Source organism: Chroicocephalus ridibundus, chromosome 1, assembly GCF_963924245.1.
Source record: "Chroicocephalus ridibundus chromosome 1, bChrRid1.1, whole genome shotgun sequence".
NCBI classification, from domain to species: Eukaryota; Metazoa; Chordata; class Aves; order Charadriiformes; family Laridae; genus Chroicocephalus; species Chroicocephalus ridibundus.
This window is the reverse complement of record NC_086284.1, coordinates 188753718-188769150: the sequence shown is the minus strand read 5'-3', so window position 1 is coordinate 188769150 and position 15433 is coordinate 188753718. Positions and strand designations below refer to the sequence as shown.

The following is a 15433-nucleotide window of genomic DNA, read 5'->3' as shown; positions in this document are numbered from 1 at the left end:
GTCCAATATTTATTTTTTAATTACTACTCAGCTGTAACACAAATTAGCAAAATCCCTCATTCACCAGAACACCACCTCAGTTTCATTTTGCTCTTTATTACCAATAATTACCAATTATTGCATAACTGACCTTTTAAATGCTGGAGTTTAAGAGGTGGGAGTACCCTGAGCAAAGGTATTTCACCTGTGACACAATGCTTTTCACACCTGGAGGAGTCAGATTTTCTTGACACTAATGCATACTGTCAGGATGACTGCCCTTATGGTGATGAGTGTGAGCTGATACATTTTGCCATTACAGAGGAGTATCCTCAGCTCACACTTAAAGAAGAGATAAAGTATGAAAACTATCTCCATCCATATAGAGAATTTAAGATTTATGAGTTCTTGCAATAGCCTCCTAAAAGCCACAGCTCTTCAGTGCATGCAATACCAAAGACACTATCTGTATTTCTTGCTGCTTCTATGCAATAGATATATTTTTATTTTATTAAACAAATTTACCACTGCTCACCACCATTGTCCCTTGTTTACTGAAATATGCTATTAGCATTCTTTATTAATATGAATAAAGTATCTCTTTTATGTCTCTGCTATGTAAAACATTCATGAATATGAGAGCTGTTGTTTCGTGACACTTACAGAAACAATTTCTGGAGTATTTCGGTATATTAAAATTTGAATAGAGGAGAGGACCACAAAAGAGAGTGGTTTTCCCTGATTTCAGCGTGGAGGGCTGCACTAATTCATGATTTCAAAGGCATTCCCTTCCCACAGATCACTGTTGACTTATCTCCCACAATAAACTGTAGAGCTGAGGTGAAATACGCTCCTGTGTCCTCTGGGGACTTGTTACCTATGGGTTACCCTACCAAGGTAAATGCAGAGCACCAGGAAAAAGCAGAGTGTCCAGGATTATTATCCAAGCTCTTTAATAAAAAGAGAGAGGGGCTACAGAGCAAAGTGAGAAAATGTGACTTCTTGAAGCAATGGGGCACTTAATTCTAGATATCACTTCCACAGAGGCAAGGAAGTGAAAGAAATTTCCAAGTTATTTCAAGAGACTTTTAAAATATTTTAAGAATGAGTGAGAAGAGAAATGTAGGAATAGCGTAAAGAAGACAGTACTTTTTCTTAGCTCTCAAGGGAGTCATTTCAATTTTTTTCTTTTCCTAGAGTAGTTACAATGATCCAAATATGACGATATGACTTTATATTTAATGAAGAGGTAAAGAAGAACATTCTGAATGTGACACACAGCTCACACACTATAGGAGTAGTTAAGTCCACAACATTGCAGCCAAGAACAATAGTATTTGGGTTTTAAATTTAATTTAATTTTTACATTTTATTACTTCTGCCCGAAATGTAATATGCTCTCAGTGAAGTAATTTACATTTTCATGCATTGTTCTCACTTGTCTTCTTTGATGCTGTATATTGTTATATTACGCCCTTAGCATCACTGTAGTGCAAATGAACAGTAGGGCTGTAGAAAGTTTTGCAAGTCAGAGGTATTCAAAGGCTTCCAGCATATGCCCCATGATTAACAAAAGCTTCCCATGAAGTGTGCTTGCCATCTTTATGTAAAGCAGGTAGTTAATTAACATAATAGAACATACTAAAAATGAATTAATTAGTCTTCAATGGCCAGTTAATATCAATAACAAAGCTACCATTGGTCCTGTCGTAGGACCAAAGGCTAGTAGACTTTTGGCCACCTAGAACTTTTCAGACATCCCTTTGCTGCAGGCTAGAAACTTGTTTGAACTTAGGGACAGAGATCGACATGACGTCCTCCAGCTCCTGAAGCACACACCCTCTCACAGTTGAGTCAGTCGCTTATAGTTAACAGCTTATGGTATACAGCTGGTTGCATTCGACCACAGCAGCTCATCTACAACAGTTTGTTAATTATAATCATATAAAAAAAAATCTGACTCAAAGATCATAGTCAGACCTTCAGCTGACATGGCTGTGACAGTTTCAGATCCAAACCAGTTTTAAACCATCAAGTGGATGTTACCACCCTGCTGGAGAAGCCTGCAGGATGGATTGGGTGCACATTCCTCACTCATTTTGGGGCAAAGGCTGTTGACTCAGTAAAATAGCCACCTTCATAAGGGGGAATTTCATGAGTGTGAGTGCCTAAATTACAGTAAACTGATGTTTAGGATGGTAGTGGATTAAACTTACAAAACACTGGGCAGGACATGTATTTCTATTACTAAAAAATTACCCATTCATGCCTGCTGAAAGGCAGGTATGCATACTGTATTTAAAAATGGAAGCCAGTTTGGCCTCTACACCAGGAACGAGTGAGAAAAGTCACTATGATATTGTCACATTTATAATAACTAGAGCATGAGTAACCTCTAAAACTGGTGGGCAAGACCGAGGCTACAAACTCTGATGAGAGACTTTACTATTTAAATGAGAGTAACCTCTGTGAAGTGACTGTTACGATGTCCAAAGACATTTGAAGTAGGTGAAGAGAAGTGCTCTGCTGCACCTCCCTTCATTCATCCACAGTAGATGGTCTGAGGTAAAACGAATGTTCTTATTAAGCATTTTAATATAAACATGACCAGGAGAAAATAAGGCCTTGACAAGCTGCCAGCCAAGGGTTGCGCCCATAATTTGTGATACTAACACCATGACAAACTATATACTCTTCTAACCTGTTCCTTAAATGAAGTTTCCAAGGAAAACTAATGTCAGCAGAACAGAAGATTAAAGCGGTTGCTATTTAAAAGATAAAATAACAGGATACCTGATGTCACTAGTCAAATCTTACAAAACAAGATTTTTCCTAGAGCCTGAAATTAACAACAACACTGAGCTCTTCCTAAAAAGATTTTAAAAAGTCCTCATGTAGCATACCCAAAAATCGTTATGAAGGCAGGCAGAAGCCAAGCAGAAATGCTGAGAGTAAAACGACTCGAAACCAAAATGTAATGGGCATGGCTTTCCACTCTTTCAGGTTAGTGCAGTAATTTAGTTTTATGCAAATGGTTATAAACCAGACAAAACCCAGAGACTGACAGTGTTTTGCTCTCATTTGCATCTCACAAGGCCATGCAGAATAGGACCCCGTGTATGGGACAGACTCTATGGAATGGCATAACTCCATAGGAATGACTCTCTTTTAAACTGGTGCTTTGTAATGCGTAATGAATTAAAGTAGAATGGAACAATTTCTTGGGAAAAACAACCTCACAGAAGTTCTATGTGCAGATAATTGAATTTGGATTTTAAGATCTTACAAGCTTGCAGTTATGCTTTTCACATAGTTCAAGCATTTTCAGGTTCTTTCTCGTCTACTTTGACAAATGTCTTGTTGTGTTATGAAGTCTGATTGAATTTAGCCAAAGAACTTTAGAAAATGGTTAGGTACACATAGCTGTGCATACAGATAATATGAGTGAATACTTCTCATTCCCTAGATAGAAGTACCAAAGGATTAAATTTATAATGCATTTTAAACAAAATATTGTGAAAGCATTAGCAGAGTTTAGTCTACACTGTAGTGTCAGAAAACAATATTAAAGTTGAGAGTAAAATGCTCAAACAAAACAGCAAGAAGAAAATAGAAGGCATTATCCGTCTCCCAGACTTCTAATGACTTAGCTGAGAACAAGTTAAACCACCGTGAGGAAAGCTTTCGTAATAAAATCTGATTTTTTTTCTATTTCTTTATGTCTATATACAACTTGGTTAAATTCACAGCCTGTTGAAGGAATTCCATGCTATTGCTGTTAGATTTCTTTTAGCTCACTTGTTACCCAGAGTATGTAGTATAGAAATACCCAGCATACATCATTTCTGATAAAATTTCTTTATGACTAAATATGTTAAATTTAATCCTTTAATTTGCTTGCTTACAGATTCGTTACTGGGCTGCTCATGATAAAGAAGCAGCTGCACAGCGGGTACAAGTGAGCAATCAAGAATATTCAACCAAACTGGAAAACCTGAAGCCTAATACTCGTTACCATGTAGATGTTTCTGCCTTCAATAGTGCAGGCTATGGGCCTCCCAGTAGAACCATCGATATTATTACCAGGAAAGCACGTAAGTAAATGAGTGTTACATTAAGTGTAACGTCATGTACTTCATTATTTCATGTTGCATCACGTCCATCAAGTTTTCAAACTTGCTTTTTCATGCATATACCCAGTGTTCTCCCTCTATATGGTATCGGTTCCTTGTCTGAAAATTTTTGTTAAGGCTTTCCTTCCTCTCTTTCGTTGCCATCTACAGTGTGGATATCTTACAAAAGACAGTAAGGAGAATAAGATTATAGGCTCACAGGATGGTCAGCTACAAGCTCAGACCAGGTTGCTCAGGGCTTTACCTGGCTAGATCTTGAAAACCTCCAGGGACAGACACTGCACAGCCTCTCTGGGAAACCTGTTCCACTGCCTGACTTTTTCTGAGCTTCTAGTCTGAGCCTCTTTTAATGAAATTTGTGCCTTTTGTCACTTGTTCTCCTGCCATACCACTTTGAAGAGACTGGGTCCATCTTCTTGATAACCTCCCTGTAAAAACAGACAGATGGCTCTTCAGCCCCTCCAAAGCAGTCTCTTCTCTACGGTGAACAAGCCCAGCTGCGTCACCCTCCCTTCACAGGGCAAGTGCTCTGGCTCCCCACCAGGTCGTTGGCCCTCTGCTGTACACACTCCATATTACCAGTGTCTTTCTATTACTGGGGTGCACAGAGCTGGACATGATATTCCAAATGATGAACAATTCAAACCAGCTATTACTTAGTCAGCTATACCCTGTCTTTCTGTTTAGTCAATAATGAAAAAGATTGCATTCTGGTGGTTAAAATGTGACCAATTGCCATTTGCATTAGTAGTAGCGGGAGCCAGGATCAGGCAGCCTTGAAGAGTGTGTGACCTGAATCACACCCTTTAATCTACATGCCACAATAGGTTTCTGGATATATAATAGGTTTCTGGATATAGCTCCTGTCTTAATGATGATACCTAGTACTAACAAATGCTAAGCAATGTTCAAGTAAGAACACATCTTGTGTCTTTAAAACATACTTACATGGGCTAAAAGTATGTACAACTAATTTGAGGATTTCTGTCAGTAAATAGTGTATTGTACAACTTGCACCTACAGGGTTCATTTGCGTTGAATAAGAACTCCATTTTATAAGCTTATTGGGTGAAATATAATTAGTGGTATCTGCAGTGGGGTACTCTGATTTCTGCTGAGTTAAATGCTGTAGAAATGCCTTTAAATGGTTAATTAAATATTTAATCTCAATGAATAAATATGACTTAAGCCACATTTCTGGGAGGTTCTGAACATAGCTGCATGCCAGCAAACCCACATGGTCAGCAACATAGTGAAGGGTAATGTTGGCCACTTCCATTCTGGCAACGCAGAAAGGCAAAGCCACAAAGCAGCCACTGCACAAGCCATCCAAAATTCCCTGGCTGGAGCTGTAGCAGTTCATTCCAGCAAGAAGACTATCCTTTAATCATATAAAGATCAGCCTAATTTCCCTTTTTACATGTCTTAATAAAAATGTCACTGAATTTTTATGAAATGTCATTCATATGCACACTATATGTATGTTGCTTTTCAGCTCCAAGCCAACGTCCAAGAATTATCAGTTCTGTAAGATCTGGTTCAAGGTACATCATCACCTGGGATCACGTGCAGGCAAAGTCAAATGAGTCTGCAGTTGAAGGATACAAAGTATGAGCTATGAAAATATTTTTTATCTTTATGTATGCTACATGAGGTGCTTTTTATAGACAGTGTTGAATTTTGGTACCTAATCAGACTTAAACATAGTTACATGCTAAAGATGACGCTATAATGCTCGGAGACCACAGACATTCAGCAGGCTTAGCGCAAAGCCAGTGGCCTTAGTCAATATGATGAGAAAACACTGGGACACTGAAAATCATTTGGGTGGTAAACTGTTTTATGGAAAAGTTTAGACCAGTGACTGCAGCAACCTGATTTCCCATATGATTACATTTATTGTCTACTGCTTAAAAATAATGCTTCAAAATTTAACACTTTAATAGTTTTTCCTTATACCAGAATGCATTGTTCCAGCTTCCTTTCTCATCTCCGTGGGAGCTGCAGTTCCTGGAACACAAGTTCTTTAAAGTCTGGGAAGGTAGAGGAAGGGAAGGGACACTTAACCTCGTTAGATGCAATTACTGTATAACTAGAGCAAGTGTATATACTAACTATAGGGTGTATAGAAAGCTTCAAAAATTAATTCTTGTTTAACTTTGCTGCTTGCTTGGCAGCAAGAAAATTAGTGTTATGTTCTACATGTACAAATTTTGCTTGAGGAGTTGAACTGCTTCCTGGGAATTGCTGACAGTGTTTCACAGAGATGATTCCAGAAAGAGTGGAGCTCTTTTCTAAATGTCCCACAAGATATATACCATCAAATTTGCAATAGTTTAAAAGCACTGACAGTTAATAATAAAATTAATGATTGTTTAATTTATGAAAAGAGTAATAAATTTTATGTCAGAAGACCCAGCTGAGTTCTGAGTTTTTTATTTGATGCTCTTTGCCACACTGCGTTATTATCCTCCATCGTTTAATTACTCATTTTGAAAGTCAGGGCTGATTTTATAACAGAGAAAACGATGAGGGAACATCCCATCTAGATTCACCCTACGTAAAAGTGGAAAAAGTAGTATCAGCCACTAAGTTTTTTGTAAATATAGGCTTCATATATAAATAAAAACCTAATATGTTTTCCTTGACACACTGTACATGTGTAACTGTTTTCATGGAAATGTAGCATTTCAATAACTATACTTACTGTGACTTTCCTAGGTACTGTATAGACCAGATGGACAACATGAAGGCAAGTTGTTTTCAACTGGAAAGCACACAATAGAGGTCCCAGTCCCCAGTGACGGTGAATATGTTGTTGAGGTCCGAGCACACAGTGAAGGAGGAGATGGAGAAGTAGCTCAAATAAAAATTTCAGGTGAGCAGATAACTTCCTTTCTTCTTTCCCACACTCCTTGGAAATCTTGGACTAAATATTTTCCTCTTGTACACTATCCAGAGATGGGCACACCATCTGGAATTTGAGAAGCAGCTCTTCAACAGTGACTCCACTGAGAATTAGGGTTTATCTTAAAGTCTTGCTGAAGACTCATAATGCACGCAGGACACTTCAGCATCAGTCCGGATCAGTCCTGGAAGCTCTGCCAATCTTCCAAAAATCGGACTGTTTCTGCTGGTGCCCCCAGTTAGGCTATACCACTTTTGGTAGTGACCTACAAGCATAACTACATGGTGCGGGCCTCAGACTGTGAGAGAAGCTGCCCATTCCTAAAGGAGTGAACCTCCGATCTGCTGGTTTTCAATAATATGTACAGTTCATATCACCTAGTGTGAACTCATGGGTATCACCATTTTTGTTTGTACGAAGCATCTATTCTAGTCTTGATCAAATGGAACCTAGAGGTGGAGAATCCATAATTTTATGGATTCTTTGTTCTCATGTTTAATCATCTGCACAGTTCACATTTTTTTTTTGCCTAATTTTTTATCTATATATATCTGGGTTTGGGGACTGGCCATCACTTCCTTTTATAGCTTTTGTGTACATTAAAGAGTCTTTTTGTGCCTGATATGTTCTCCCACTTAAGAAATGTATATCAGTCAAGTTACTGATCAAATGCCAAACAGACTGAGCACCTTGAATTTCTCCGTGATAACATTTTCTTCAGGTCTTAAATGATTTTGACAGCTCTTCTCTTCACCTCTCCCACTTCTGAGAATTCCTTAGGACCATGGACACTATAGCTATATGCACTGTTTCAATTCTGCTGTCTGCAGAGATAGTCTCGCCTCCCTACACTTTCTGCTCCCAGCATTATTTATGAAAGGCTTTCGTTAGCTATTTATTTCCTTGCACTGGGCTATAAAATGGTGTTTGTCCAACACCAGCTCAAAATCTTTCCTGGAATCGTTGCTTTCCAGGATACAGTGTCTAATCTTGATCTGTGTGGCCTGTCTCTTTCTTCCTTATTTTATAATTTTGCGTGTGGCTATGACGAAGCACAGTTGGTTTGAATGCCTTACGTTCCCATGCTGCCTGGATTTCTGTATGAATGTGTTGCCATCATCACTCTACTACTTCACCATTTTGGTTCATGTATAAAGTTCCTTAGCTGTTTACTTCTGTTTTTGATGAAAATGATTGGATTGTGTTTGGTCTATTACCGTTCACTGTGGAATTACTCTAGAAACTCAATAAGCATTCTTCAATAGTTGTGTTTTGAAATCTGTTAGGGATTGAATTCTTAACCCATTTAGCATACACTCTGTTAATTGTGTGTACCATTTTCTGTGAAAATGTTGTAGGGCAACAAGTCAACCACTCTACAAAAGTTGTAATATGTTGCATTATATTATCATACTCTGGGGGAATCACTTTTAACATGTTTTATGAGTTGCAAAAAAGTTGAAGCAACTTCTGTCTTTAGGACATGTCTTAGGTGATCTTTGTGTCATACTTTGAGTCATATATTATCATCTGCCATCAGTGTGGTGCAAAGACTTTTTAGGTAGCAGCAGGTATATTGCTTCCCAAACTGGAAGCAGAACCATCATGTCAGTACAATGTTGAGCCCAAACTGATCAGTCTTTCCAGTAAGACCTGCCCCAAGCTTTTTGTGGCCTAGATAAAGGCAGCATTCCCTGGACTCGGTTTAGGAAAGATCAAAAAGGAGACAAAAGACGGGGTAATCTCTTTGGAATACACGGTATACAGAGAATTGGGCAAGCATTTCAGGCTGTTTCTGGGCTCAAACCATGCATTTTCCAAAGAGCAGAATTAAGTGTAGTTTTAACACCTACACATGGCAAATTATGCCTGCTAATTTTTATTCTTAAAGAAATTTTCCAGTAGTGTAACAGGGTTTAGAATAATTGCCCCAAAAGGGTGATAGAGTAGTGAGAAGCTTTTAAGTAATGATGATTTTTCTCAGGCTCTTGCAGAGAAGATCTGGTTTGATAGGAATATTTGTTCTGGTGGTCAACTGGCCAAAATGGAACTTACATATTTATAGAGAGATATAACCAATAGCTAAGGCAAAACATAAGGCATCTTATGAAATCCAGAGAGGACCATTGCCTTACTTGACCTTTAGGCATCTGATTCCAGGGTTTGCAAACCAAATTAATTTCCTGCATAAGTGAGTGGGGAGAATTAAGCAACTAGGGCAGGGATTCAAAATAGCCTGGATGCTGACCAGGAACGACCAAATCTTAAGCAAACTGGAAGGCTGCACCAAAGAGAGCAGAATGTCTGGAAAACCTGTGTGTCTTCCAGATTGTTGTTTTCCTGTTGTTCATTGGGTCTCAAATCCAGAGTAGCCTACATAAATACCTGAGGTAGGTGTCTAAGCTCCCATTATAATCAGTTGTCATCTAGGCTCTAATTCCAAAGCTTAAACAAAGCCTGTAGGGTTTGAGATGCCCCAGATTACCAGGGACATCCACACAACGCTGGCAGGCGTGACATGGGGACTGCATGGCGTGACATGGCATGACTGCAGGGGACCTGAAGTCTTCTGGATCAGCAACTGGAGGCCAGACAGGACACCAGGAGATACCTCTTGGCCTATATTTCAGGCATATGAATTGCACTCTTTTGCGAACCAAAAGCATTTCCTTGATTTGTGTAGCTGCTGTTGCTGTGCTAGGCTACTGTCTTGGCAGCCTGTTGTAGATGTAGTCTGTGCAATTCTTAGCACTTGCTGAATTAGGTTTGAATTTGGTTTAAGTACAAGAACATCTAGTTCAGGAACCTTAACTGGCCCTGAGGTTGTAACTTAGGTATTAAAAATACAGCACATTTTAACTAGTAAAAGTTACGTTTGAAAGTCAAATGTAAAAGAAACTAGAAATATGTGTTATTTCTAGCTCAACCCCTTGTCTAAGGGAGAAAATATCTTTTATGTTTTCCTCATCCTGCTCCTTCTCAGAGAAAACCCAGGCACATGCTGAAGAGGGAGGCAAACGTCCTGCAACAGCTTTGCTCTCATGTAAGCAGTCAGCTTCCTATGGGATACAGTGTTTTAGTTGACAATATCTAAAGGAAGTTTACCAAACACAGCTATCTAACATGCATTTCTTTGTAGTGAACATCTTGAAATATAAGCACTTATCATAAAATTACTCACTGTATATATGGTGAGCTGCATTTCAGCATATTGCTATAATCAATGTAAAATACAGTCATGAACTGTTGTATTTTATTAACCAGTGCCTGCTGTACAGTTAGGGGTTTGGGGATATTTTTCAAGCCCACTATAGTAAATTAATGAGCTACACCATTTAAAATTCATTCCTGAGATACCACAACCAGTTGAAGGTTGGAACTACTTGTTTAACCAAAGGAGTCAGTTTCAGTGGCTAATAATAGGCTTATCTGTTTTCTTTGAAATATATTAAATCTGAGATATTTTTTTTTGCCTCTTGCATGCTTTTTGGCTTGCAGTGCTTTGTCATAATGCTAATATTAATGTAATCAAAGCAATCTTGCAATCAGTAGGAACTAAAACCATATGGTGCTTCGTTCTTTTCTCACTTCGCTTGTGGCCTCAGTGCAATTTATTTATGCCAGAGTAAGGGAAAATCAAATCATGCTCTCAAATTTTAAAATTTCATCCGGGGTGGGAGAGAGGGGAGGGTAACTTCTCATTTGGGAAAATATGGTGAAAAAATGAAGATACCATGCACCTTCACCTTCAAATACAAAATCAGGTTAATGTCTCAGTTTAAATAGTGACATGGACAAAGAATAATTTATGTACTGTATATGCTTATAGCAAGAGAACAAAATTACAGCTTCTCTCTGCTCACTGCACACATATATATACACATATGAATTCCATTTGCCAGAGGCATGTTTTAGGATCCTGAAAAAGTATTTACTTTGAAGCATAGCTTTTTCAAAGGAAAATGCAAAATTTTTGCCCATAGTAACTCACAAACATTTTAATTATTTTATATTTTAATTTCTTTTTAAATTATTATTTAAAGGGGACATTAATATTTATTGCACATATTAGTACCAAGTAAATCAGGTGATCATTCACTTTTCATGTGGTATAATCAAAACCTTTTGGTCATAATTTGAAAACGTCCAGCTGTTGCAAAGATGGTTGTAGTAGTAAGAAAAGAGAACACACATAAAAATAATAAGGAATGCTGATGGAAAAAGCCCTCTAACTGGCATGACAGTCCTCTGTTACTGATATTCGAGCTTATTATGCATCTGTGACAAGAACATAGCAAAAAGCTTCTACTAAAGTAAAAATACATTTCCAAAAGAGCTCTCCTCTACATGAAATGTAATTTTCACAACGCATTTGGCTGTTGTCTCATGGCTCCAAAATAAAGTAGAAAGTACTCAGAATACCCTCTTACCTCGTACATGAATTTGCCTAAAATACAACATATTTGGTTCTCTGGTATTTCCCTTGATTTTCCTTCATCATCACATTTAATTTCATCACAGTTCTAATTTCAATTTCTAAATTCCAAGCCTCACTTTGACAGCTAAAGGTTTGTCAATTCCATGCATTGCAACGTATTCAGTGGTAGAACAAGCATTTTCTTGAAAAACCATATTCTCCTTAATTTCAATTTCTTCTCTTCTTCATGTATTTGAACTCAACGGTAGGTCAGACTGCAGAAATTTTTTCATATCTAGTTGCATTTTCTTAGTCTGCATTATTTTATGATAATCCCAATGCTGTTTATTTTGTCCTTTAGGTTTATTTGTATGGGAAAGTCTGGATACACACAAAGTGTGAATACAACAAAATTTCATTTTTAGCCATAAGGCTTGTAACTAAGCTGTGCAGTGGTGGTTGTCAGGCTTTATAGCTAGAAATTGGATGTGGGTGTACAGGGATTTAGAAAACAACAGAGGTTTAAGAGACCAATATCACACAGAACAGCAGCAGGATAGGTTACTCATTATCAGAGAATACTGACAGGACAGGAATCCATAGTTGCTATGCATGAGAAAACACAGAAAAAGTGGCCACTGTGTTGAAAGGACCACGTAGCTTCCCTCTGCTTTCATCTTCAGTCTGAGTTGCCACATGCCCGTCTGTGTGAGCTTGGGAACCGCCTGCAAAATCCCCACTGACGGCTATTGCATGGTCACATGAACGCATGAGAACTCTGCAGCGCCTTTAAACATTAGCAAAAAATAAGTCCGTGGCAGCTTCACCTACCTTGTAATGTGTTTTAACTTGTTACATGTTGGAAGTTTTTCTGGCTATCCCCAAGCTTGCAGGAATGCTATAGGAAGGTGTGACTGTCCTGGAAAACATACATTCTTGTTGGATCTCGGAAAGTAAAGACATTGAATATACTAAAAGATACTAAAGAAAGATACTATAAAAGTATAGAGAAAATCAGTGAGGGTTCCACAGCTGTGGAGTGAATTCTGGGTGAGGAGTGTGAGAGAGGCGAGGAGCCCTCAGCTGGAGTAAGGATGACCAGTGAGGTAGTCCAGAACAATAGGAAGAGGTAAGGAGGAAAAGATTATTCACTTCTAGTCACATTATGAATGTATGAATGAAGGTACTCAGAAAAATTAGGAGGCAGCAGATTGCGAACTATCAAAGTAATACTCTTTTGTATGGCACAAAATTAAGTTGTGGAACTTCCTATGACAGGATCTTGTGCAGGACAAAGTTATAAATAGAGGCTTGGTCTACCAGCCCTTATTTAAAACTATGTCCTGTATTCAGGCTTTGACTCAGGAGTTAATGAACAGAAGCTACAAAGTAGCTCAGGAGCTACTTTAACACAAGTGGGAAAGAGTATAAGAGGAAAGTTGTATTCTGCATGCCGTGATTTTTTCCCCCTTTCCACTGCATCCGTTGCAGACCGCTGTTGGAGTCACTGTCCTGAGCTATTAAAAAATTCAGCAAGCTTTTGATTGCCACTGTTACAGTAGGACCATCAATTCATCAGTGAATTAAAGGTCTTACATTCAAATTCAATTTGGTTGAACTATTCTTCTTCATTAATTTACCCAGTTTATCATACAGCTACTTTCAGATTTTTATTACACCAACAGAGGAACACTATACTTCCCTTTTATGAAACAAAATGCTTGGTATTTTATATTCATTGTACTTTAGCATTAGAAGAAGATGGAAAAAATCCAAAAGATCATTACTTAACTCTCTTATGCTTAAATGTAGCAACATAGCAAAAAAGAATATCACAGAAAAAAAATCACGTAGCTCATAGAATGAATGCCAAGATTAGTATTTTGCTTTAATAGTGTAATCCCTTTGATGCATAATGATTTATTTTAATACAAATGCATATTCTGCTTTCACCTCTTGGTAGGACATTTAACTATTGAACTATATTTATACAGTGTTTTTAATTGCTTTGAGAAATCAAAGCCAGACGAGTAGTGTTTGGAGTGACTTAAAGTAATCTTTGGAAGACTCATCTCATTAATTTTTTCCCCTTAATAATCTAGCCAGGATTGCAGACGTGATCACAGGGGTGAAGGAATGAAGAAGGGAATACTTTCTAGTCATGACAATTCTTACGTGTTTTAATTTTCAGTAGCAAGACGTGGAACTGCCTTATTCAAATCCTTGTGGTATTTTTCAGTTCAGCAGTTAACAATCTATCTTAATTTTTATGGGTGCCTTGGAGTGGTGGCGTGCTCATACCTCTCAGTTTTATGCACCTAGCCTAGCCAGACTCCTTTTCTTCTTAGCAAGGCGAGTGATTCAGAACACCTAGATTAGACGTCTGCTGTTTCACCTTTTGATGAAACCTCTCTCTCAAGAGAATGAAACCCAGTGATTCTGTGACAAAGGTAACAGTGGTAGTTTTCCAGTTACTTCAGTGGCAAAGTCCAAGAGACTTCAGAAACACTCTTTGATAGGAAGGTGCACAGCTCTTCTCTTTACTTTAGTATTAAGGAAGTATCGCAGAGTCTAGTTCTAAACACCAAGGTTTAGAGTGGTGGAGAAGGTGATCTAACAGAAGTACAGAACTGTATAAAGAGCGGTTACAAAGATGATGAAGCCAAAGTCTTGGTAATGGCACATGATACGTTATAGGGCAGTGGCCTGAAATTGCAATTAGGGAGGTTCAGACTGGACATTAGGAAAAACCTCACCCAGAGGGCTGTGCAGCACCGGAGCAGGTTACCCAGAGAGGCTGTGCAGTTCTCATCTTTGGAGGTTTCTGTGACTCAGCTGGGTGAAGCTGCAGCTGACGACATCCAGTGTCGGCGGCAGTCCTGATAGGAGTGGGAGGTCAGACTAGACAGCCCCAGAGTTACAGCCAGGTATAACCAGGCATTTTGTGCTCCTTAAAACTGTATAACTTCCAAACTTCAGATCTACTGACAGTACATTAAATGATTAATGTTTCTTTAGAAGCACAGTTTGTACTGTGATTATTTGGCAGGTTTGTATTCACGTATAAATAGAATTACTTGTTACTACAGATATTAAGAGCAGATAAAATCACATATTTGCTAACTCAAACATATCTTTTAAGTGCCAGTGACAATACAGGAAATACTTGTGTGTATTTTTGCCTTCTTTACATAGATATATTAAATAGTACATCTTACTACATAGGGAAATTCTCCATGCCTTTTCCAGAATACTTGAAGAACTTTGATGTCAAAATGTTCTTGCCTTTAAAGATTAATACCATATTTTTTACTTTCACCGAATGTCTAAAGCCTGTTCAGTGAAGCAATAAATGGAGAGTTGACAACAGTTCTTCAAAGTAGGCACTGGAAGAGTGCTACCTGGTCTGTCTTCTGGGGCTCTTCAACACAATTATATTAAGCCAGTGGGAAGGGAAGGAGGAATATTACTTCTGTCAAATTAGGAAATGTCAGAAGAATCCTTCATCTAAGTTCATGTGAATGTTTTAGAGTAATAAATTTGGTGCTTGTGGCTCTAGCTGTAGAGTGGCTGAAGCAAGAACTTTATCAGGAGAGAAACTGTAACCGAAGATCAATTTGAAACTTTCTTCTCCAGAAGCACGAAAATCTGCTTGATTTTTTGCTTTTCAACTCTGGTGTTTTAAAATCCAAGGCTGCAAGCCATTTTAGAAGGTGTATTTTAGAAAAGTCCATTTTCCTGGGCTCAGTATAGGAGAAACTACGTAAAAGGCTACTTAAACTGTGTTGTATGTGATGCAATATTTAGATGATATAGGATACATTAAAAGACATAACGATCCTTTCTGCGCTTAAATTCTGTAACTCAGCATTATTTTCTAATAGTGCTGAGCAGAAATAAGTGGAATGTAGAATTTAATGTGGCAGCGTAAGTCACTCATCCAAACAGATGAGCAGCTGTTTAAAGCTGGGTTTAGGCACTGCTGGCTCATTTAGA

General features: G+C 38.2%; 1 protein-coding gene across 1 annotated transcript in view; it reads left to right on the top strand.

Moving 5' to 3' along the window:
• Positions 1-15433, top strand: part of CNTN1 (contactin 1) — a 259935-nt gene that overhangs the window by 233532 nt on the left and 10970 nt on the right. Inside the window, exons 22-24 of the mRNA XM_063323139.1 lie at positions 3887-4073; positions 5608-5720; positions 6834-6990. Of these exons, the coding sequence (XP_063179209.1) occupies positions 3887-4073; positions 5608-5720; positions 6834-6990 (457 nt within the window). The remainder of the gene's footprint in view (positions 1-3886; positions 4074-5607; positions 5721-6833; positions 6991-15433) is intronic.